The 22,673-nt window shown below is 41.6% G+C and overlaps 2 protein-coding genes across 5 annotated transcripts in view; one reads left to right on the top strand and one right to left on the bottom strand.

Moving 5' to 3' along the window:
- Positions 1-4,955, top strand: part of LOC124039980 (ubiquitin carboxyl-terminal hydrolase 22-like) — a 54,598-nt gene extending 49,643 nt beyond the window's left edge. For all 3 annotated transcript variants that reach the window (XM_046356619.1, XM_046356620.1, XM_046356621.1), the window contains 3 exons: positions 1,502-1,561; positions 2,458-2,607; positions 3,474-4,955. In XM_046356619.1, the coding sequence (XP_046212575.1) occupies positions 1,502-1,561; positions 2,458-2,607; positions 3,474-3,516 (253 nt within the window). In that variant the 3' untranslated portion in view covers positions 3,517-4,955. The remainder of the gene's footprint in view (positions 1-1,501; positions 1,562-2,457; positions 2,608-3,473) is intronic.
- An 852-nt stretch (positions 4,956-5,807) lies between these two features.
- Positions 5,808-18,157, bottom strand: LOC124039257 (tumor necrosis factor receptor superfamily member 13B-like). 2 transcript variants are annotated; one of them, XM_046355179.1, is made up of 5 exons: positions 16,256-18,157; positions 15,203-15,352; positions 14,749-14,865; positions 6,987-7,283; positions 5,808-6,758 (listed from the first exon to the last, which is right to left on the bottom strand). In XM_046355179.1, the coding sequence occupies exons 2-5, from the start codon at positions 15,315-15,317 to the stop codon at positions 6,505-6,507; spliced, it is 783 nt and encodes a 260-aa protein (XP_046211135.1). In that variant the 5' UTR covers positions 15,318-15,352; positions 16,256-18,157; the 3' UTR covers positions 5,808-6,504. The 2 variants fall into 2 exon arrangements, with proteins under 2 accessions (XP_046211135.1, XP_046211134.1); XM_046355178.1 differs by having other exon boundaries at positions 15,203-18,157.
- Positions 18,158-22,673: the final 4,516 nt, after the last annotated feature.

The raw sequence follows: 22,673 nt of genomic DNA on the forward strand, positions 1-22,673 counted from the left end.
GGATGGAGCCAAATACAGGACCATTCTGGAAGAAAACCTGATGTAGTCTGCAAAAGACCTGAGACTGGGACGGAGATTTGTCCTCCAACAAGACAATGATCCAAAACATAAAGCAAAATCTACAATGGAATGGTTCAAAAATAAACATATCCAGGTGTTAGAATGGCTAAGTCAAAGTCCAGACCTGAATCCAATCGAAAATCTGTGGAAAGAACTGAAAACTGCTGTTCACAAATGCTCTCCATCCAACCTCACTGAGCTCGAGCTGTTTTGCAAGGAGGAATGGGGAAAAAATTCAGTCTCTCAATGTGCAAAACTAATAGACATACCCCAAGCGACTTACAGCTGTAATCGCAGCAAAAGGTGGCGCTACAAAGTATTAACTTAAGGGGGCTGAATAATTTTGCACGCCCAATTTTTCAGTTTTTGATTTTTTTACAAAGTTTGAAATATCCAATAAATGTCGTTCCACTTCATGATTGTGTCCCACTTGTTGTTGATTCTTCACAAAAAATACAGTTTTATATCTTTGTTTGAAGCCTGAAATGTGGCAAAAGGTCGCAAAGTTCAAGGGGGCCGAATACTTTCGCAAGGCACTGTACCTCTCCTTAATGCAACCTCCTTAATGCAACTTCATGCAAAATGCTTGATTTGTTTGATAATGTCCATTATTTATGTCCAAGTAGCTACTTTTGTTAATGCGTTTAGTACACAAATCCAAACGCTCGTGCGGGTCCATCCGAACGTCGGACGAAAACTTCAAAAAGTTATATTACAGGTCGAAGAAACTTATCAAACTAAGTATAGAATCAATCTTTAGGGTGTTGTTATCATAAATCTTCAATAAAGTTCCAACCAGAGAATTCCTTTGTGTGGAGAGAAGCCAGCAGGTCGCTAATCATGTGAATTGTGCATGACCAGCCCTTGGCTCTCTGCCAGACACCTGGCTCATTCAGCTCCACAACACAGTAGAAGCCTCATTCAAGTTTCTAAAGACGGTTGACATCTAGTGGAAGCCCTAGGAAGTGCAACTTCTTCCATATCCCACTGTGAATTCAATAGGAGCTGGGTTGAAAAATCGACCAACCTCAGATTTCTCACTTCCTGTTTGGATTTCTTCTCAGGTTTTTGTCTGCCATAAGAGTTCTGTTATACTCACAGACATCATTCAAACAGCTTTAGAAACTTCAGAGTGTTTTCTATCCAATAATATTAATAATATGCATATATTATCAACTGGGACTGAGGAGCAGTGCCAATTGTGCATCGCCCTATGGGTCTCCCGATCACGGCCGGTTGTGATACGGCCCGGGATCGAACCAGAGTCTTTGGGGATTCCTCTAGCACTGAGATGCGGTGCCTCAGACCGCTGCGCCATTCAGGAGGCCTGCTCTGAGGATTGATTGTAAATGTATACGTGTGGTATTATGCTAGAGTTTGGCTTAGTGTGATGGTCTTTGTTCATTGTTGCTGACATATTGTCTGATCGTGTGTCTTTCAGCAAAGAGAACAGGATGAACGGACAGTACCAGCAGTCAGTAGACGTTTTCAACGACAATAAGTAAGTGGACTCTCCCTCTAACACTGAGTATACAAAACATTACGAAAACATGCTCTTTCTGTGACAGACCAACCAGGTGATTCTAGGCTAAAGCTATGATCCCTTATTGATGTCACTTGTTAAATCCACTTCAATCAGACTTGAGACAATTGAGACATGGATTGTGTATGTGTGCCATTAAGAGGGTGAATGGGCAAGACAGAAGATTTTAAGTGCCTTTTGAAACGGGGTATGTTAGTAGGTGCCAGGCGTACTGGTTTCCGTCAAAACCCAGCAGCGTTGCAGTTCTTTTCACGCTCAACAGTTTCCCGTGTGTATCAAGAATGGTCCACCACCCAAATGACATCCAGACAACTTGACACAACAGTTGGAAGCATTGGAGTCTACATGGGCTAGCATCCTTGCCTTGACGAATTGAGGCTGTTTTGAGGGCAAAAGGAAGGATTTCAACTACATTTTAGGAAGTTTTCCTAATTTTTTATTTATTTTACCTTTATTTAACTAGGCAAGGCAGTTTAGAACAAATTCTTATTTTCAATGATGGCCTAGGAACAGTGGGTTAACTGGCTGTTTAGGGGCAGAACGACAGATTTGTACCTTGTCAGCTCGGGGTTTTGAACTTGCAACCTTCCGGTTACTAGCCCAACACTAACCACTAGGCTACCCTGCCGCCCCAACAGAAATACTCATGAACACGTATTCCATAATTTTTGGTATAGTCAGTGTATGTTGCATGTAAAGAACAATATATAATGACAGTGAATTTGCTCTGTTCTCTTGCTTTGATTTGAACCAATTCTCACCCATTTTCTGCCTCCCTTCCCTTCTCTCTCTTCCCCCTTTCCCTCCACCTCCTTCCCTCCCTCCACGCCTTCGCCTCTCCTCCCTCCATCCAGGTATTCTCTGTTTGCGGTGGTCAACCACCAGGGTACTCTGGAGAGCGGTCACTACACCACGTTCATCCGGCAGCACATGGACCAGTGGTTCAAGTGTGACGATGCCATCATCACCAAGGCCAGCAACAAGGACGTGTTGGACAGTGAAGGGTGAGCTCAGACCGCTGCAACCTCGACCTTTATGGTGCTAAGCTCGACGTCCATTCCCCCGCGGAAATTGAATTTGCGTAAAAAATATTTTAAAAATCCCCACAGAAATCTGTCAGGTTAATCTACAGATGGGTTTTTTTGTTGTCGCATTGGATGGGTCTCAATCCACCGTATCCGCCGATGTCGCACCTCCGCATCTGCGGTGACCGAGCTAGAGCGGTGTTTGTCAGAACTCGAGACGTGGTGAAAAATTGGTTTTCTCACAAAATCGTGTGTAGCGTCCGAATGGGTTACAAACTATTTTGACCCCTCGATGGAAAGATGAGACTCTAACGAACGCGGTGGTGTTCTCCGCTTTGCTCTTTGAACCCCACAAGCGTCTTGGGACTGGTCTGGAGTCGGGTACAGCTTCTTCTGTCTGTTTTTCATCAAACATATAGCAGATCTGGTGTCAGAGGTAAGGGGAAACTTCTACCTACTCTGTATTGTTGGGGAAGGTTTCCCAGACGTCGTTTAAGCCTAGTCCAGGACTTAAAAAGCACTTGGAGATTCTCCATTGAACTTGCTTGTCGTCCAGGTTTATATTTTATGGTCAATCAGTAGACTTCAAAGCTACGTTATTTTTAAAATGTTTAACAAACTTCAAAGCCACGTTATGAACACCTGCTATTAGGAAGGTGTTTTAATGTTTTGTACACTCTGTGTATATTATTTCATTCAAAACTCCATCTCCCCTGTTCTTTCCATTTGTATCATTATGCAGTAGCTTCGACCTTGTGTTTTTCATAAGTAATTCCTCAAGATAATGAGAGAAATATATTTTGAGTGTGAAATCTTACCAGTGATTCTTTTTTTCTTGTTGTCAGGTACCTTTTGTTCTACCATAAACAGTTTCTGGAGTATGAATAGCCAAGCTTCCTTCAGCACTGATGTCAACAGCCACCAAGAGTTGCGCAACAACAAAATGGCAACATAACACAAGCCTGCCTGAAACTCTACATCGGTGAAGATTTGAAGCTGTGGGAATGGAGGAACCCCGCATCCTTTCTAACTAAAAGGACACTCCACAACCAATCTGCATGGAAGCTACTACGTAGGATCTACTTGATAGGGCAGAAAGGAGGAAGAGGAGGGGGAAGATTGCAGAACGGCGAGAGAAACCAGGAGCCTTTGTTGGAAGATGAGGTGCTTCACTCTCTCGCTCTCCTCTCCTATCGTTTCGGGCAGATGAAGGAACAGTCCGGCAGTGGCCACATCTCATAAAAACAGTCAACTACACGTTGTATTATTTTCTGAAAACCATAATTCCACCCCCCCCCCACACCACACACACACACACACACACACACACACACACACACACACACACACACACACACACACACACACACACACACACACACACACACACACACACACACACACACTCAAGTGACCAAACATTTCTGAGGGAAGACATTTGGTTGTCTAAGTTCATTTATATGCATTGTTATAGCTCTGAATGCAAAACAAGCTGACAGATTATATTAAGAACATTGCAAACACAAGAAGAGATGATTATAATCGTTGTTTGAACTTTTTGGTTTTGAAAATACTGTATGATGAATCTAGCGCACATTTTTTTTTTTTTTTTTTTTTTACTGAATAAAAGATGGGAGGTAGAGAAAGGGAGGTTGTTGTTCTGTGAAAAGTCCCCCCCTCTTTCTTTTCTTTTTTCTTTGAGGGCAGGGAAAATGTAGAAGTATATTTTTATAAGTCATTTGAATCCTTGTTCACGGTTTCCAATGTCCCCCCCTCCCTCGAACCCATGTCCTTGTTATGTTGTGCAGTCAATCATGTATTTTTATTTTTTATGTATGCTTCTTCTCATGAGACTGCTGTTGTGGAGCCTTTTTCACATTTGATGGTTGGTTTGTTTGTTTCTTGTGACGGGATAATTATTTTGTTGCTGACTTGGTTGTGAAGGTGTTTCAGGTGATGCGTTGTTGTGAATAAGAAAAAGACGAGCACTATTCTGACACGGTGTGTATCCTGCCGTGGCGCGATCCAACAGTGTTAAACTTTGGTCACATGTTGCTCTTAATTGTGTGTGTGTGGGTGTACGCACATGTGTTGTGCGCATGTTTGTGTACTGAATCAGTACTTTTTTTTTCACATGTTAATTATGTATGTTAAAGTATGTATGTATGTTAAAAAAGAAAACCAAGGTATAAACTGAGTTCCTTTATCCATGTTGCAGGAAAAGGTCAAGGGTTATTATGCTAGTCAAAAATACATCCCCCACACTTTATCTGCTGCAAGAACTGGACACTGATGGTGAGACACACAATAAAAAATCTATATCTATACTCTCGTGTGCGTCAGGGTTTTATTAACTTCTACAAGACTTACTGGAGGTCTTTGCTGAATCATGACACAAGGAGGCCACCCACATGTGAATGTCTCCCGAGAGATGCAGCGGGTGTCATTTGGGGTGAGTACATACAGGCATAAATCATGTTCTCTGTTACTCCCTCAATACCGTTTGTGTATCCTTTACCACCTATTTAATTTCTGCTCTCCAGACTTCTCACATCACAGTTGTTTCTGGTCTGCATGGTGTAGGCCAGGTGAAGTTCACCATAGATGTGGCTGATCTTGTGACAGTTTAGAGTTATTGTTTTTTTCCTCCTAATGATTCAGGTTAGGATTGTGGAGGGCAAGCTGATCCTAGATCTGTACCTAGGGGAAACTACCCTGGAGTGGGCGTGTCATCTGTCTAGGGTTGTTTTATTGCGATTATAATACTAGAATGGCCATGAACCTCATGATGGTCCAAAGGTCAGCCATGATGGTCATGGTCAACCTTGGTTTGCCAGTGCTGTGATAAGATATTGTGTAAAACAATGAATGTGAAGAATTGATCCGCTCTGTGTATCAAGGCACAAGGTGAGACCAACATGCTAACACAGTAGGCAGATGGTTGGAGTCTTACAATGTTAATTAATCCAAAGGGGTAGGTAAGAGAATGGTTGTGAACAAGCAAAAAGGTCAAAACCAGATCAGACTCCAGGAGGTACAGAGTGGCAGACAGCCTCGTGGTCAAGGCAGGCAGAATGGTCAGACAGGCGGGTACAAAGTCCAGAAACAGGCAAGAGTCAAAACCAGGAGGACTAGAAAAAGGAGAATGCAAAAAGCAGGAGAACGGGAAAAACGCTGGTTGACTTGGAAACATACAAGGCGAACTGGCACAAAGAGACAGGAAACACTGGGATAAATACACTGGGGAAAATAAGCGACACCTGGAGGGGGTGGAGACAATCACAAGGACAGGTGAAACATGACAGCATGACAGGATGGGTGTTTGCTAGCTAGCTGGCCAACCTTTTTTGAGGAATGACACCATAAATGTGTCTAATTAACTGCCAACAAGCAAACATTCCATTCAAACAAGGCAGACAATACACAGCTATACACTGGCTCAAATCAGTTGATGAGACCTAAATGCAACAAGTACTGATATTGTATCATAGAGTAGCACACCGTTTTTCAAGAAAACTAAGACGTATGGTCTGTTTACATGTATTTTAGAAGGTATTTGTACAGAAAATTGGTATAAAACCAGTATCAAATGTTTTTAGAATTACAACACTATTTTAGGTTGACTATAATTACATTACACAATTTCTAATACATCATCTGCCTTTTATTTTCCGGCATCAGTAAAAACAGGACATGCATCACCTATGCCTCTGCCATTCATTCCAATTAGACTGGTTTTGTATTTCTCCCTGACCAAGATTGCTGCCATTTTCACCCCATTATGGAACTTTGAGGGTTTATGACATAGCCCCTCTAGTCATTTAATAGGATTTCTATCATTGCCGTAGTGTCCAGTCGGTTTCAGTTCTGCTCCTGTCAGAAGCTAGGCTGAGAGGGGGAGCAGATTATTTTTTCTGATGATCCACAAGTGAGTCGTCTGGTAGGAGTGTGGAGGTCCTGCGAGACAGCCTGCTGGTAGAGGGTGAGAGGGGGTCTCTGCTGCTTCTCACCTCTGCCAGGCACTCTGAGGTCAGGGAAGCAGTGGACACACACACAGGTCTCTATTGGGCTGGACGAACGGCCCGCTGTAACACTGTTCAGCTTGGGCAGGGATGGATCCATCAGGTTGTCTAAAGATGGTACGAATGCATGCACACAGAGAAGAGAGATAAATGAGCTAAAAGAAGCCATGCTGAGTTATTCGATTGTGATCTAGGATCATTTTTGCCTTTTGGATCTTAATGAATAGGAATACATGGACGAGGGGACCTGATCCCCAATCAGCACTCCTACTCTGAGTGGCTTTATGAAGACATGCCCTGAGCTATGTTTTAGACTAGAGTTGTGCCCAAACTGACCTTTGGAGGACTTGCTGTGCTGGTTAGGCTCTTGGGCCCCCTGGCTTCCACGGACCTGGGTGGGACTGCTCTGTGTGGCCCCTGGTCGGGGACCTCTGGCCCTGGCCCTCCTCAGCAGCACAAGCAGGGCCAAAGACAGGGTCAACAGCAGCAGAGCCAGACACAAGCCCAGCAGAGAGTACACCAGGATGACTGAGTTAGACACACCACTGAGTAGGGAGCCCCCCTTGGTGGTAGGGTTCTGGAAGACTGTCCCATCCACAGGCCTCAGGGTTGCACTCAAATCAGGCTGTTGGGCTTAAGGTGAATTAAATTACTTAAATTACTTAATTTAAATCCTTATTTACCTTCCAATAACATCAATGTAATGCAAAGTGAGTCTAAACAAATGTATGCACCATTTCCAAATGTCAAAGCTCTACTTCTAGGAGTTTCTCAATTCAAAAGATCAAAACCAAAAGCATTTAATCCCAAGGTTATCCTATTTAAATGTGACTGAATTACAAAAAGACGCCAAATGGCACCCTATTCCCTAAATAGTGTACTTCTTTTGGCCAGTGCCTCATTGAAGGGTGCCGTTCGGGACGTAAACAACACATTTCAGCCTTTGGCGTTGGGATGTATGGCAGCAGTTTTACGGGCTCCTGACCAATTATGCTATTTTGAGTTGTTTTTTTATTTATTTTTATGTAATGAAACAGGCAGGGAGCAGGTCTCGAACCATCGACCTTCGAGCCCGAGGTCCAGCGCGCTATCGACTGTGTCACAAAAGCGTGCTCGTGCGACAGACTCGATTTCCGCGCTTATAAACCCAGGGTCGTTACAATAATATTTTTTTATATTCACCCCTACTTGTTTTGATTGGGCCCCATCGCACATTTTTTAAACGAGTGTAGGGGACTCGTCTAGATAAATGAATCAATGTCAGATCTTTGTTTTCGCTGAATTACCGTTTGGATATTTAGTAACGATTAGGCTAGGGGAAATGTTAGCTAAATTGAGGCGAGTGCTTAATCATCATCTTCGTTCTAGTTTTCTCATATATTAGCTGATCAGAACAGTTTGCTAGCATCTTATACAAATGGATTTTGCTCTTCACTCGCCTGTCATACTCCCGACCAAAAGCCTGTGATTTGTCTGATAATCAATGTGAATTTTTCCCCCACTGAATCTGTCTGTACACAGTAGTTGGTTAGTTGATCTCCGTCTGGAAAACTGGAAGTTGTAGCTCATTTATTTGTTTGCTCATCTATCACTGATCAGAAACATGGAGCATGAAATAATGTAGCGGAAATCAAGTGTATTAATTATCTAATGACCAACGTAGAATGCGTATATAGCCTTAAATAGATTCCATGATGTTTTCCTATCGTCCCAATCCCACTGAAACCCAGAATTCAGACTCCTGTCTCACATGGAAACTCCTAACTGTATTCTGTAATCCATAGGTGGCATTATCAAAGCACGTCTCGCCTATGCATGTCAACATATTGCTATAACATTGTTTATAAAAATTTCCTCCGCTTCTCTGCGCTGTCCCATATGAGAGCTTTGGTAGATAATATTACATTTACATTTTTACATTTAAGTCATTTAGCAGACGCTCTTATCCAGAGCGACTTACATAATATGTGATCATTAAATGGTTTAAGAGTAGATATGGATTTTTTTTAACAGAGTTGATCCCCATTATACCTTGATATTTAAGCATTTCCATCTCCCCGTTATTCAAGCTGATCTGCTACCTGTATAATCATCAATTCGATTTGACCAAATAGGACATTGTGATAGGTGAGTCTCGGTGAGCGGTGTAGGAGTCAGGCGCAGGAGAGCAGGGATTTCTGAGAAGCGTGTTTAATTAATATATATATATATATATACACACACACACACACACACACACACACACACACACACACACACAGTCCACCAATACAAAATTGGCACAGATGAAAATCCAAAACAACGTTCTCGAAGGAACAGAAACTAGTGCCAATACACGAAGGAACAACCACAGTTCCGACACTACATACAAGTGCCTAAATAGTGAAGACAATACAGAAACTCGTGCCAAACGCACACGGAGGAACAAACTCAGTCCCGAAATTTAACTACACGTACGTAATAGCGAAAACAATAAACATCATAGATCATCGAACGCAAATACACACAAGCTTAATCCTGCACGAATTAAGGTCGGTAACAGGTGCCATATATACACACAGAAATAAACGCAATTGAAACCAGGTGTGAAAAGGAACACAGACAAAACAACCAGAAAAGGAAAAAGGGATCGATGGGGGCTAGTAAACCGGCGACGCCGAGCGCCGCCCGAACAGGGAGAGGAGTTACCTTCGGTAGAAGTCGTGACAGACATAATATGTCATTCGTTGGAGGTTCTCTCGCAAGCTTAGCAACTTTGGTCGTTTTTCTTTTGTTTGACTGCGGTTACAAAGTTTGTATGATTTGACAACGCGTTGGCCAACTCGGGGACCGCTCTGTGTTAAGGTAGTTTACAGCTGAAATGCGCTGAATTAATTGTGGAACATGATAAACCTCAAAACCGGCTTGCTTAGCAATTCACAACAATGTCATTGTCGATCAAAGTTACTCTATAATTGTTTTTATATCAGTTTTACTTACTGTAAAATATTTACAAAGTGGCACAGCAACAATCTTTTTGGGGGAGAAACCCGAGTAAAGATATCTTGGTTTTAAAAAATTTGCACTTATGGTTTTTTAGGTATTTCCCGGGACAAATATAAATTATTGAAACTTGGTTGATTTTCGAGAAACTTTAAGGGGCAATTTGAGATTGAAGTTCGAAGAAATGTTAAAATGATAAAATGTATTCAAAATGAAGGTGTCTGAAGTTGAACACTTGTTCTTTTTCCATATTCCCTTGTATAGAAATAATAATTTTTGTAAATTATCCCAAGTATATTGAGGTAACTATTTGCATCAGCTTTTTAAGTATAGCTGTGAGTATATATTTGAGTAGTAGGAACCCAATTTAAATACATTTTACTAACCTGAGTACCATAAGTAACTGAGCTAAAAAACATTTGTAGAATATCAATTATGACACTGAGTAAATTCAGAAAATTAAACTTACAATATTAGTTCTGTAGCTGATTACATTAAGTATATCAAACTTATAACGTTAGTTCTCGGACTTGAAGGACTTAAGCAGGTAAAATAAGAAAAAAAATAAGTTGAATTAAATACATTTTTGAGATCCAGTTAGTTGTTTGCACTTAATATATTTGAGTTTGTTATACACTAAAAGCAACGTAAATTACACTTAAAACATCCTCCTTGTTGGATTTTAAAAAGCTGATGCAAATAGTTACCAAAAATGTTCAAGTAAAAGGGGCACAATATTTTTTACAGTGTGGGATTCTCTGCCTCTAACCCTATTACGGGGGCTGAGTCACTGGCTTACTGGTCCTCTTCCATGCCGTCCCTAGGAGGGGTGCGTCACTTGAGTGGGTTGAGTCACTGACGTGATCTTCCTGTCCGGGTTGGTGCCCCGATCGGGTCCGTGCCGTGGGAGAGATCTTCGTGGGCTATACTCAGCCTTGTCCCAGGGTAGTAAGTTGGTGGCTGAAGATATCCCTCTAGTAGTGTGGAGGTTGTGCTTTGGCAAAGTGGGTGGGGTTATATCCTGCTGGGTTGGCCCTGTCCAGGGGTATCGTCGCATGGGGAAACAGTGTCTCCCGAATCCTCCTGTCTCAGCCTCCAGTATTTATGCTGCAATAGTTTATGTGTCGGGGGGGCTAGTGTCAGTCTGTTATATCTGGAGCATTTCTCCTGTCTTATCTGGTGTCCTGTGTGATTTTAAGTATTCACCCACTAATTCTCTCCCTCTTCCCCCCCTCCCGGAGGACCATGTCTCAGGACTACCTGGCCTGATGACTCCTTGCTGTCCCCAGTCCACCTTGTCATGCTGCTGCTCCAGTTTAAACTGCCTGCGGCTATGGAACACTGACCCGTTCACCGGACCTGCTACCTTGTCCCGGATCTGCTGTTTTCGACTCTCTCTCTCTACTGCACTGTTGTCTCTAACTCTGAATGCTCAGCTATGATAATCCAACTGACATTTACTCCTAAGGTGCTGACCTGTTGCACCCTCTACAATCACTGTGATTATTATTATTTGACCCTGCTGGTCATCTATGAACGTTTGAACATCTTGGCCATGTTCTGTTATAATCTCCACCCGGCACAGCCAGAAGAGGACTGGACATCCCTCAGAGCCTGGTTCCTCTCCAGGTTTCTTCCTAGGTTCCTACCTTTCTAGGGAGTTTTTCCTAGCCACTGTGCTTCTACATCTGCATTTCTTGCTGTTTGGGGTTTTAGGCTGGGTTTCTGTATTGCACTTTGTGACATCGGCTGATGTAAAAAGGGCATTGTAAATAAATTTGATTGATTGAAAACTGTCATGGTCAAAAAAATAAAGGGAACACTAAAATAACACTTCCTAGATCTGAATGAATGAATGAAATATTCTTATTAAATACTTTTTTCTTTACATAGTTGAATGTGCTGACAACAATATAAAAATTAAAAAATGATCAATGGAAATCAAATTTATCAACCCATGGAGGTCTGGATTTGGAGTCACACTCAACATTTAAGTGGAAAACCACACTTCCTCTTGCAGGAATTGATGACACACTCCAGCCACATGAGGTCTAGCATTGTCTTGCATTCGGAGGAACCCAGGGCCAACCGCACCAGCATATGGTCTCACAAGGGGTCTGAGGATCTCATCTCGGTACCTAATGGCAGTCAGGCTACCTCTGGCGAGCACATGGAGTGCTGTGCGGCCCCCCAAAGAAATGCCACCCCACACCATGACTGACCCACTGCCAAACCGGTCATGCTGGAGGATGTTGCAGGCAGCAGAACGTTCTCCACGGCGTATCCAGACTCTGTCACGTCTGTCACATGTGCTCAGTGTGAACCTGCTTTCATCTGTGAAGAGCACAGGGCGCCAGTGTCGAATTTACCAATCTTGGTCTTCTCTGGCAAATGCCAAACGTCCTGCACGGTGTTGGGCTGTAAGCACAACCCCCACCTGTGGACATTGGGCCCTCATACCACCCTCATGGAGTCTGTTTCTGACCGTTTGAGCAGACACATGTACATTTGTGGCCTGCTGGAGGTCATTTTGCAGGCCTCTGGCAGTGCTCCTCCTGCTCCTCCTTGCACAAAGGCAGGGGTAGCGGTCCTGCTGCTGGGTTGTTGCCCTCCTACGGCCTCCTCCACGTCTCTTGATGTACTGGCCTGTCTCCTGGTAGCGCCTCCATGCTCTGGACACTACGCTGACAGACACAGCAAACCTTCTTGCCACAGCTCGCATTGATGTGCCATCCTGGATGAGCTGCACTACCTGAGCCACTTGTGTGGGTAGATTTAAGTCAACACTGTAACTCGGCCACTCAAAAACATTCACTGTCTTCTTGGTAAGGAACTCCAGTGTACTGTAGATTTGGCTTTGTGTTTTAGGTTATTGTCCTGCTGAAAGATTCATCTCCCAGTGTCTGGTGGAAAGCAGACTAAACCAGGTTCTACTTGAGGATTTTCCCTGTGCTTAGCTCCATTCTGTTTATTTTTTACCCTGAAAAACCCCCATCCTTAACGATTACAAGCATACCCATAACATGATGTAGCCACCACTAAGATTGAAAATATGGAGAGTGGTACTCAGTAATGTGTTGGATTTACTTCAAACATAACACTTTTTATTCAGGACAAAAAGTGAATTGCTTTGCCAAATGTTTTGCAGTATTAGGGGTGGCAGGGTAGCCTAGTGGTTAGAGCGTTGGACTAGTAACCGAAAGGTTGCAATTTAAAATCCCCGAGCTCACAAGGTACAAATCTCTTGTTCTGCCGGAAGTTCACAGGCAGATAACCCACTGTTCCTAGGCCGTCATTGAAAATAAGGATTTGTTCTTAACTGATTTGCCTAGTTAAATAAAGGTAAAGGTTTCAAACAGGATGTATGTTTTGGAATATTTTTTTATTCTGTACAGGCTTCCTTGTTTTCACTCTGTCAATTAGGTTAGTATTGTGGAGTAACTACAATGTTGGTACATCCAAAGTGTTCTATTATCACAGCCGTTAAACTCTGTAACTGTTTTAAAGTCAGCATTGGCCTTATGGTGAAATCTCTGTGTGGTTTCCTTTCTCTCCGGCAACTGAGTTAGGAGAGAGGCCTGTATCTTTGCAGTGACTGGGTGTATTGATACAGCATTCAAAGTGTCAATAATAACATCACCATGCTCAAAGGGATATTAAATGTATGCCCCCCCCCAATCTACCAATAGGTGCACTTGTTTGCAAGGCATTGGAAAACCTCCCCGGTCTTTGTGGTTGAATCTGTGTTTGAACACTGCTCAATTGAAGGACCTACAGATAATTGTATGTGTGGGGTACAGATATGAGGTAGTCATTCAAAAGTCAAGGTAAACACTATTATTGCACACAGAATGAGTCCATGCAACTAATTGTGTGACTTGTTAAGCAAATTTTTACTCCTGAACTTATTTAGTCTTGCTATAACAAAGGGGTTGAATACTTATTGACTCATAACATTAAAGCTTTTAATTTTATTAATTAGTTTACAAATATATATATATATAATTACACTTTGACATTATGGGGATTGTGTGTAGGCCAGTGACAAAAACATCTCAATTGAATCCATTTTAAATTCAGGTTGTAACACAACAAAATATGGAAAAAGTCAAGGGGTGTGAATACTTTCTGAAGGCACTGTATATTGGGTAAGACACCAAGAAACAACAAAAAAATGCTATTTGCACTATTCACATATACAGTACATATTAATATTCTTATATATACAGTAGAGTTAAATTAGATCTTTAGACAGAGGAGAGGTGCTGTGATACAGGATTTTTTTTGTCTGTTTTTTTTATGCTAAACTTGCTTTTTGCTTGAGAAACCTCTGGTGGGAGATCATTCCATGATGACATGACTCTATACATAACTGAGCGACGAGTTAAATCTTTGTGTTCCGTGAAGGAACCCATAGTGGCGTGTCAGATGGGGTATGTACACTACCGGTCGAAAGTTTTAGAACACCTACTCATTCAAGGATTTTTCTTTATTTGTACTACTTTCTACATTTTAGAAAAATAGTGAAGACATCAAAACTATGAAATAATACATATGGAATCATGCAGTAACCAAAAAGATGTTAAACAAATCAAAATATGTATTATATTTGAGATTCTTCAAATAGCCAGCCTTTGCCTTGATGACAGCTTTGCACACTGTATCTAGAGGGATTTGTATTTAGCTGAGCCTGCTAGCTAGTTACATTTCGGTTAGCGAGAGATTGCTGTGAAGTCATTGAAATAACTTAAAAATAACGATTAAGGTAGCCACAGTATGTAATCTAACTCAACACTTAACTACTACAAACTCATTTCAATTACAATAAATAAAGGTCAACGTATTTGTTTTCCACTGTCCAGTGGCAGCACAAGTGGGGCATTTGATTTCCGAACTCATCACATGATCAGTGTGTCATCAGCAACACTAAAAAAGTACTTCTAGGTCATGGAATTTTGGACCAATTTTCAAAATAAAATATGTCTAAATATTGGATCGTCAGCCAGAAACTATTTTGGAGATGGCTGTAGGTTCAATTAATTATTTAGTATTGTACAAACTCTTATGACTGTTTGTGAGAGCTGTCTGTGTATGTGTGTACCTGCCTGCTACTCACTCTGACATTGGTGGGAACACTCTGAGGGATGGTTGCCACACACGACAGCACACGTCAGACACTTCTTCAACAGCCTGTCGTAGTACTGCCCTGGGACTGCCTTACACCCTAGAGAAACTGGCACAAACATACACACAATGGCACAGGAATGGTATACGTATTATAAAATGTCTGTGTTTTGACACAAAATGGCTACTATGTATCAATCACAATTTCACTAGACTATGCTTGTTACTTAACCCCACAAAAAGGATCTTGAGATTCATTGATCTTTGTGTGAGCCTTTTACCACTGATATAAAACCATAGAATGAAATATAACATGTATGTTATGTGTATAACTTTGAGGACTGAGTCATATGGACAATCGTGTGGTGCATTGGCCTCTCATTGACTTCTTAAGTGTATGTGTTATTTCCTTCGGTGAGCGTTTGTGTGTGTGTGTGTGAACTTACCACAGTACTCGATGCATCTGAGGTGGTGGTGAGGCTGCTGGCAGACCATCTGACAGGTCAGACACTTCCTCACCAAGCCATCCCAGAAGTGACCCTCAGGACAGCCAAACCCCATGGCTCAGCTCAGGTGTCAACTCACACTCTGACTCACTGAATGACAGGCAGAGGAAAATCAGGGTCAGTTCATGGAATCCTTGCGTAATCAGCTTTGTATCACTTGGTTGGGATTGATTCAAACCTGACACGAATCAAGTTGATTTGGGGGTGTTAGGATTCCAGATTTGACATTACTTTATGATGGAGTTCCTTAGATTTTGTGTTTTATTTTTCTTCTTTACTTTTAGATGGTGTAGGTTCGTCTACAGGCAAACAAGCAGGCTCAAACAAACTGGACACAAAAAAAATGATGAATTACTCATGTACTGTATATTATTCTGTCCAAGTAACTCTAGAAGGTATCAGAAGAGAGGACAAGCCTCTATACACAACTTCAAAGATTTAAATGCACTTTTCTTGACAGAGGCATACTGCGCTGTGCTCCACTGGGCACAAAATCACTGAGCTGGAGAAATGACACGCTCTACAAATAAAGCTACGCCTCGCCTTGGTCTTCAACTTCATAAAATTGACTTGTACATTTGTTCTTATCTGTGAATTTGCCTAAATCACTCTCCAACAATAGCATTTTACGCCTTTACTGATTATTCATTCCTTTTACCACACATGATGTGATCAATGGTGTCTTTGTTGGTGTAACACTCTATAGCATAAGCAATGACTCATTGCTTACACCATGTAAGTCATGTATTCAAGGCATGATGTTGATCTTTAAGTCTGGATATCCGATAAGTAAAAATGTAAATAATTATGTTCTCCTTCAATACCATTCCCAGGTGTTCTATGAATAATCAAAGACAACATCCATCTTTTAAAAAGTTTATAAACCATGAACAGCTTACTCATTAACCAGCTCACTTGTAACTAAAAATACATCTCATCATGGAATGTAATAATAATGCCCAATGTAATACAACACAATATCGTATGACTTACCTACAGAGAGAAGAAAGACATCTGAGGACCTCAGCTTGAAATGTGCCCCTCTTGCAGTGACCTTGGGCGACATGTATTTGAGTAAGGGGCTGATTTGGGTGCAACCACAATGCATTTTCTGGGACTTCCCCCTTGCACTGAAGGTAAGCTCTTCTCCAGTTATGATGAGTCAGGCTTGATAGGTGTGAATTGTGACTAAAATGTGGAGTTTTGTCATATCTATGTATATACTACTACTAAGAAATATGAATTTGCCTACCTTTCCCAAATGTTGAATGAGACCGTAAGTCATTTTCAGTGGTGTGTCATTTATACATGGTACAATGTCAGTTTCATGTCAAGTTCATGGAGAATGCAGACTTGGAGAGCAATATACCGTACGGTTCTTTTATTGCACTAGACTTCCATGACCATCTTACTATGCTATTTGAAAGAGCATGCACTCATCTGTCCTGCATAACCATATTCTGTTAATTTGAACCGGTGTTTTGCAGAATGACAATTGTCTGTTTTTAATAGTAACGTGACAGAGAGGTTACATACAGTATGCATGCATATCTGTTTCATAAGCTACCGTTCATAAATATTGCTAGACTTACACACAGCAGATGTACTTTAAATCCATGTTTATGTTTTCACATACATGCAAGTAGTTTGTAGATGAAGCTGTAATAACAGCGTCAACTCAGTGGCCTTGTGGTTAGTGAGTGTCCGCCCTGAGATCGGAAGGTTGAGCGTTTGATCCCAGGCAGATTCATACCAAAGACTGTGGAAATGGGACCTGATGTGTCTCTGCTTGGCAGGTAGCATTAAGGAGATATAATTGGGGGGTAAGGCTCTGCTGTAGAATAGCCACATACTTTCCAGGGGCTATACTTGTACATCAAGCTGCCTCACGCTACAGACACAGGAGATAGGCTCCTGCTCTCCTATGAGCTGTTCCGGCTCGCTCATGCAAGGCTACTTAAGGGAGACCAGGGTTTGTTGTATCATGGTTTGGTTGTATCATGGGTTGGTTGTATCATAGGTTGGTTGTATCATGGGTTGGTTGTATCATAGGTTGGTTGTATCATGGGTTGGTTGTATCATGGGTTGGTTGTATCATAGGTTGGTTGTATCATGGGTTGGTTGTATCATGGGTTTTTTGTCCCGGTGCTTATTACTACCAATCCAGAGGGCACTGTGTAATAATTCTACACTTAAAATGTGTGAATTGTTGGAAATAACTCATCCACCTGGTCAATTAATATCAGCATTACAAAACATTTTGGTGATGGGAATGTACTGTATGTGTTTTTCTATGCATTGATATTTTCTTGAATTATGGAAGTATCAAATTATATTAATCACATGGGCCGGATACAACAGGTGTGGTCTTACGAGCCCTTTCCCAACAATGCAGAGTTAAATAGTAAGAAAAATAGCAAAAATAAATAGGAAATAGTAACACAATAAAATAGCAATAATGAGGTTATAGACAAGGACTACCAGTACCGAGTTATAGACAAGGACTACCAGTACCGAGTTATAGACAAGGACTACCAGTACCGAGTTATAGACTAGGACTACCAGTACCGAGTTATAGACAAGGACTACCAGTACCGAGTTATAGACAAGGACTACCAGTACCGAGTTATAGACAAGGACTACCAGTACCGAGTTATAGACAAGGACTACCAGTACCGAGTTATAGACAAGGACTACCAGTACCGAGTCAATGTGCTGGGGTACGAAGTAGTTGAGGTGATTGAGGTAATATGTAATGTACAGGTAGGTAGGGGGGAAAGTGACTAGGCAATCAGGATAGATAATAAACGGATAATAAACAGAGTAGCAGCAGTGTGTCTGTGTGTGTGTGTCGTCAATATGCATGTGTGTGTATGTTTTGTTTGTGTGTGTTTTTTTAAAGGGGTTGGATCAGCTTAATATTGCGGAAAGGTTGTTGCTTCCATCAATGTAATTGTCTGCATCATTTCCAATCCCCCATATATTTCTGGGGTAAATATATATATACATACACGTACACATACATCTACACATATATACATACACATACCTATATAGATATACATACTTTTTAAAGAATATAACTTTATTATTCCCCGCAAACCCTACCACCCTTCCCCCAATTGGAGTAAACTAATAAACACTTAGGCTTCTACCTTCAGATTATACATCTTATACACATTTTACAGACACAATCTATTTTACAATAGTTATATTTGTTTTGTTTTTAGTCCTTCCTCTATTTCTAATGTCCATCCAGTTTGATTTCTATTTGTAACTGTGCTATTTCACAACATTTCAGAACCCATATACATTTTACAGACCCTGTATTTTTTACATTGGTTATCTTGTTGTTATTAGTCCCACCCTTCATTCCCCTTCAACCTCTCCCATCCATCCATTTTGGATTTCTATGTGCCATATATTTTTAAACTGTGTGCGAGCATATGTTGTGTGTGTGTGTGTGTGTGTGTGTGTGTGTGTGTGTGTGTGTGTGTGTGTGTGTGTGTGTGTGTGTGTGTGTGTGTGTGTGTGTGTGTGTGTGTGTGTGTGTGTGTGTGTGTGTGTGTGTGTGTGTGTGTGTGTGTGTGTGTGTGTGTGTGTGTGTGTGATGGGGTGTCGGTGTAGTAGTATGTGTGAGTGTGTGGTTAGAGTCCAGTGAGTGTGCATAGAGTCAGTGCAAGACAAATACGAGTCAATGCAAATAGTCCAGGTAGCCAATTGATTAAGTTTTCAGCAGTCATGGCTTGGCGTTAGAAGCTGTTCAGGAATCTTTTGGTCCCTGTCTTAGGGCTCCAGTACCGCCTGCCGTGCAGGATCACAGAGAACAGTCAATGACTTGGGTGGCTGGAGTATTTGGCAATTTTTATAGCCTTCCTCTGACAGCGCTTGGTATAGAGTTCCTGATGATGTTGGAGGGCACTGTAGTGTTGAACGCTGAGCTGTAGTCAATGAACAGCATTTTCATGTCGGTGTTCCTTTTGTCCAGGTGGGAAAGGGCATCTGTGGATCTGTTGGGGCGGAATGCGAATTGGAGTGGGTCCAGGGTGTCTGGGATGATGGTGTTATTGTGAGCCATGACCAGCCTTTCAAAGCATTTCATGGCTACAGATGTGAGCAATGTGGTAACTAGCATTATAGTTAGCATTTTTGCCAGGTTTGGGGATTGTTGTCACATGGAATTGTTCTGCCCCAGAACAGGCAGTTAACCCACTGTTCCTAGGCCGTCACTTAAAATAATAATTTGTTCTTAACTGACTTGCTTAGTAAAATAAAGGTTAAATTAAAAAATTTAAATCTGGGGTTGATCCGTTATGATAAGAAAATGGGGATTGGTTGTCGCAATCTAACTAATTTTAACCATATTGCTCAGGGTACATTGCCCCTGTCAGCATACAGTAAATCCCAAGCTCTTTTGTGCTTGTGCTATAAAGAGCTCCCTTTGTTGCTTCTCTCTCACACACATATTTTTTTCTGTCACATACCCACACACATGCATGTGCATACACACACACACACACACACACACACACACACACACACACACACACACACACACACACACACACACACACACACACACACACACACACACACACACACACACACACACACACACACACACACACACACACACACACACACACACACACACACACACACACACACACAAAATATGTTGTTCTCAAGGCATAAAACACTGCATTTTCTCAGGAATATTGTTTGATCAACGAAAAGCTATTTTTAAGACTGTATGCCATATTGCTTTATTTCCTGTTACAAAAGGAATAAGCTACTAGCAAACATTGTGACAAGTTGACTGGCTAATAACTACGTGCTGGAATTGGATATGAGGATAAAAAGGGTCTCCATTTTACCCCAAGACCTTGGTCTTTCTATACATTTTTAAATGAGTCATACAAACTGGTGGTTTGGAATTCCCATTGTCAGAGCCTAGCCCATGATTTGTAACGCCAGGATAGTGGGTTCAATCCCCGGGACCACCCATACATAGAATGTATGCACACATGACTGTAAGTCGCTTTGGATAAAAGCGTCTGCTAAATGGCATATATTATTATTATATTATTATTATATTATTATTATATATAGATGACTTACACTGAGCATACCAACAGTAGGAACACCATCCTAATATTGAGTCGCACCCCCCCCCCCATCTCCCTTTTTTTGCCCATAGACTCTACAAGATGTCGAAAGCCTTCTTCAAGGATGCTGGGCATTGTTGACTCCAATGCTACCCACAGTTGTGTCAAGTTGGCTGGATGACCTTTGGGTGGTGGACCGTTCTTGATACACACAGGAAACTGTTGAGTGTGAAAACCCAGCAGTGTTGCAGTTCATGACACACCAAAACTGTTGCACCTGGCAGTGCCTCCCGAATGGCGAAGCGGTCTAAGGCACTGCATCTCAGTGCATGAGGTGTCACTGCAGTCCTCGGTTCAAATCCAGGATGCATCACATCCGGCTGTGATTGGGAGTCCCATAGGGCGGCCCACAATTGGCCCAGCGTTGTCCAGGGTAGGCCGTCATTGTAAATAAGAATTTCTTCTTAACTGACGTGCCTAGTTAAATAAAGAGTAAATAAAACCTACTACCTGTTCAAAGGCACTTAAATATTTTGTCTTGCCCATTCACCCTTTGAATGGCTGTTATGGATCCCTTTGGAACTGTGTCATTAGGCACACCTGGACCCCATTCCCACTGATTGTAATTGTTTAAACGTGCACTTTGGTTTCCATTGGGTTTTGATTATTGTTCCAATGTCCATTGGTCGTGTGAGTACCTGTGCTGTGTTGTTTTGGCTTTCGTGCCGCTTGTATTGTGCAGATGATTACGGGTCTCGTCCCGTGTGGTATCATTGTGCGCTTGTGTATTTATTCGAGGTACTCCTCGGCTCTTTTGTTTGGGTCTTAACCCTGTGTTTTGTATACGTGTTTGTTTGGTCTTCATCCCCGTGCATTTACATGGCACACTAATTTGTGTAAATAAAAAACACAATTACACATTCCTGCACCTGTCTCCCTGTCACGTTCGACATAAGGAATGGACCAAGCCGCAGCATGCGTAGAGTTACACATTTTAATAAATAGAAACTCATCAAACAAAACAAACAAGCACAAACTAAACATGACTACTCACAGGCAGCTACACAAACAAAAGATCCCACAAAGCACAAAGGGGAAATGGCTGCCTAAATATGATCCTCAATCAGAGACAACGATAAACAGCTGCCTTTGATTGGGAACCATAACAGGCCAACATCGACATATAAAAGCCTAGATGACCCACCTTAAATCCCACCCGACCTAACCGACATAGATAATAAAAGCTCTCTATGGTCAGGGCGTGACACTCCCGATGCCTTTATACCAACTTGACAATGGCACACATACACATTCCGTGTCTCAATTGTCCAATAATCTTTCTTTAACCTTTCTCCTCATCCTTAATTTACACTGAAGTGGGTTTAACAAGTGACATCAATAAGAGATCCTAGCTGTCATCTGGATTCCACTGGTCAGTCTATGCCATGGAAAGACCAGGTGTTCTTAATATTTTGTGTACTCAGTGTATGTACAGTATGCTTTTGCTGAGAACCAACCCTGGTATCCCCTACTTACTTTAAAAACAACACAACTGCAAAGGAAGGGAATTTGCAATGACTTCACAGCTATACAGATCTGTGTGTTGAGTCACTGTGAAACTAAAACCGGCGACACATAATTGTACCCTCCTCTGCACCTGGTGTACCAGTTCTCTGTGTGCTAGTAGACATCATGTAGAAACAGGCAGCCTGTTTTTGAACAGTTCACCTACAGAAACCTACTAACTCTCAGAATAGGCCTACAAACAGATGTTCAGTCAAATAGGAGGAAGAAGAAAAACCCAAACAAGTCAACACACTTAATCCCCAACAGCACTGGAAATGCTAACAAATTTGTCAACCCAAACGAGTGAAGGCAGCCATTTTTAAATGGAACTGTTTTAATTGCAAATAGTAGTAGCAATAGTAATATTAGTAGTAGTATTAGTAGTAGTAACAACAACAGTAGCAACAATATGACATATTTACAAAAAACAGACATTTGACATGAAACCAACATAAATGCTACAGTGGATTTTGAACACAATAAGAAATCGAACAAATGATCTCAACCCAGGTATTCTCAGATAAACCATTTAGGATCTCACAATGTCTGTTTGTTTGGCTGTATGGACAAAGAGCCTTCTTCAAGCCTAACAGAGTAAGTACAGTCAGGTCCATAATTATGGGCACGCTTGATAAAGATGAGCAAAAGATACTGTAGAAAATCAATTTTACAAATACTGAGCTATATTGTATACTCCAAAGGAATGGGAAACAACATTATGCTATGCTATTACAGTT

This window comes from Oncorhynchus gorbuscha, linkage group LG07 (genome assembly GCF_021184085.1).
Source record: "Oncorhynchus gorbuscha isolate QuinsamMale2020 ecotype Even-year linkage group LG07, OgorEven_v1.0, whole genome shotgun sequence".
NCBI classification, from domain to species: domain Eukaryota; kingdom Metazoa; phylum Chordata; class Actinopteri; order Salmoniformes; family Salmonidae; genus Oncorhynchus; species Oncorhynchus gorbuscha.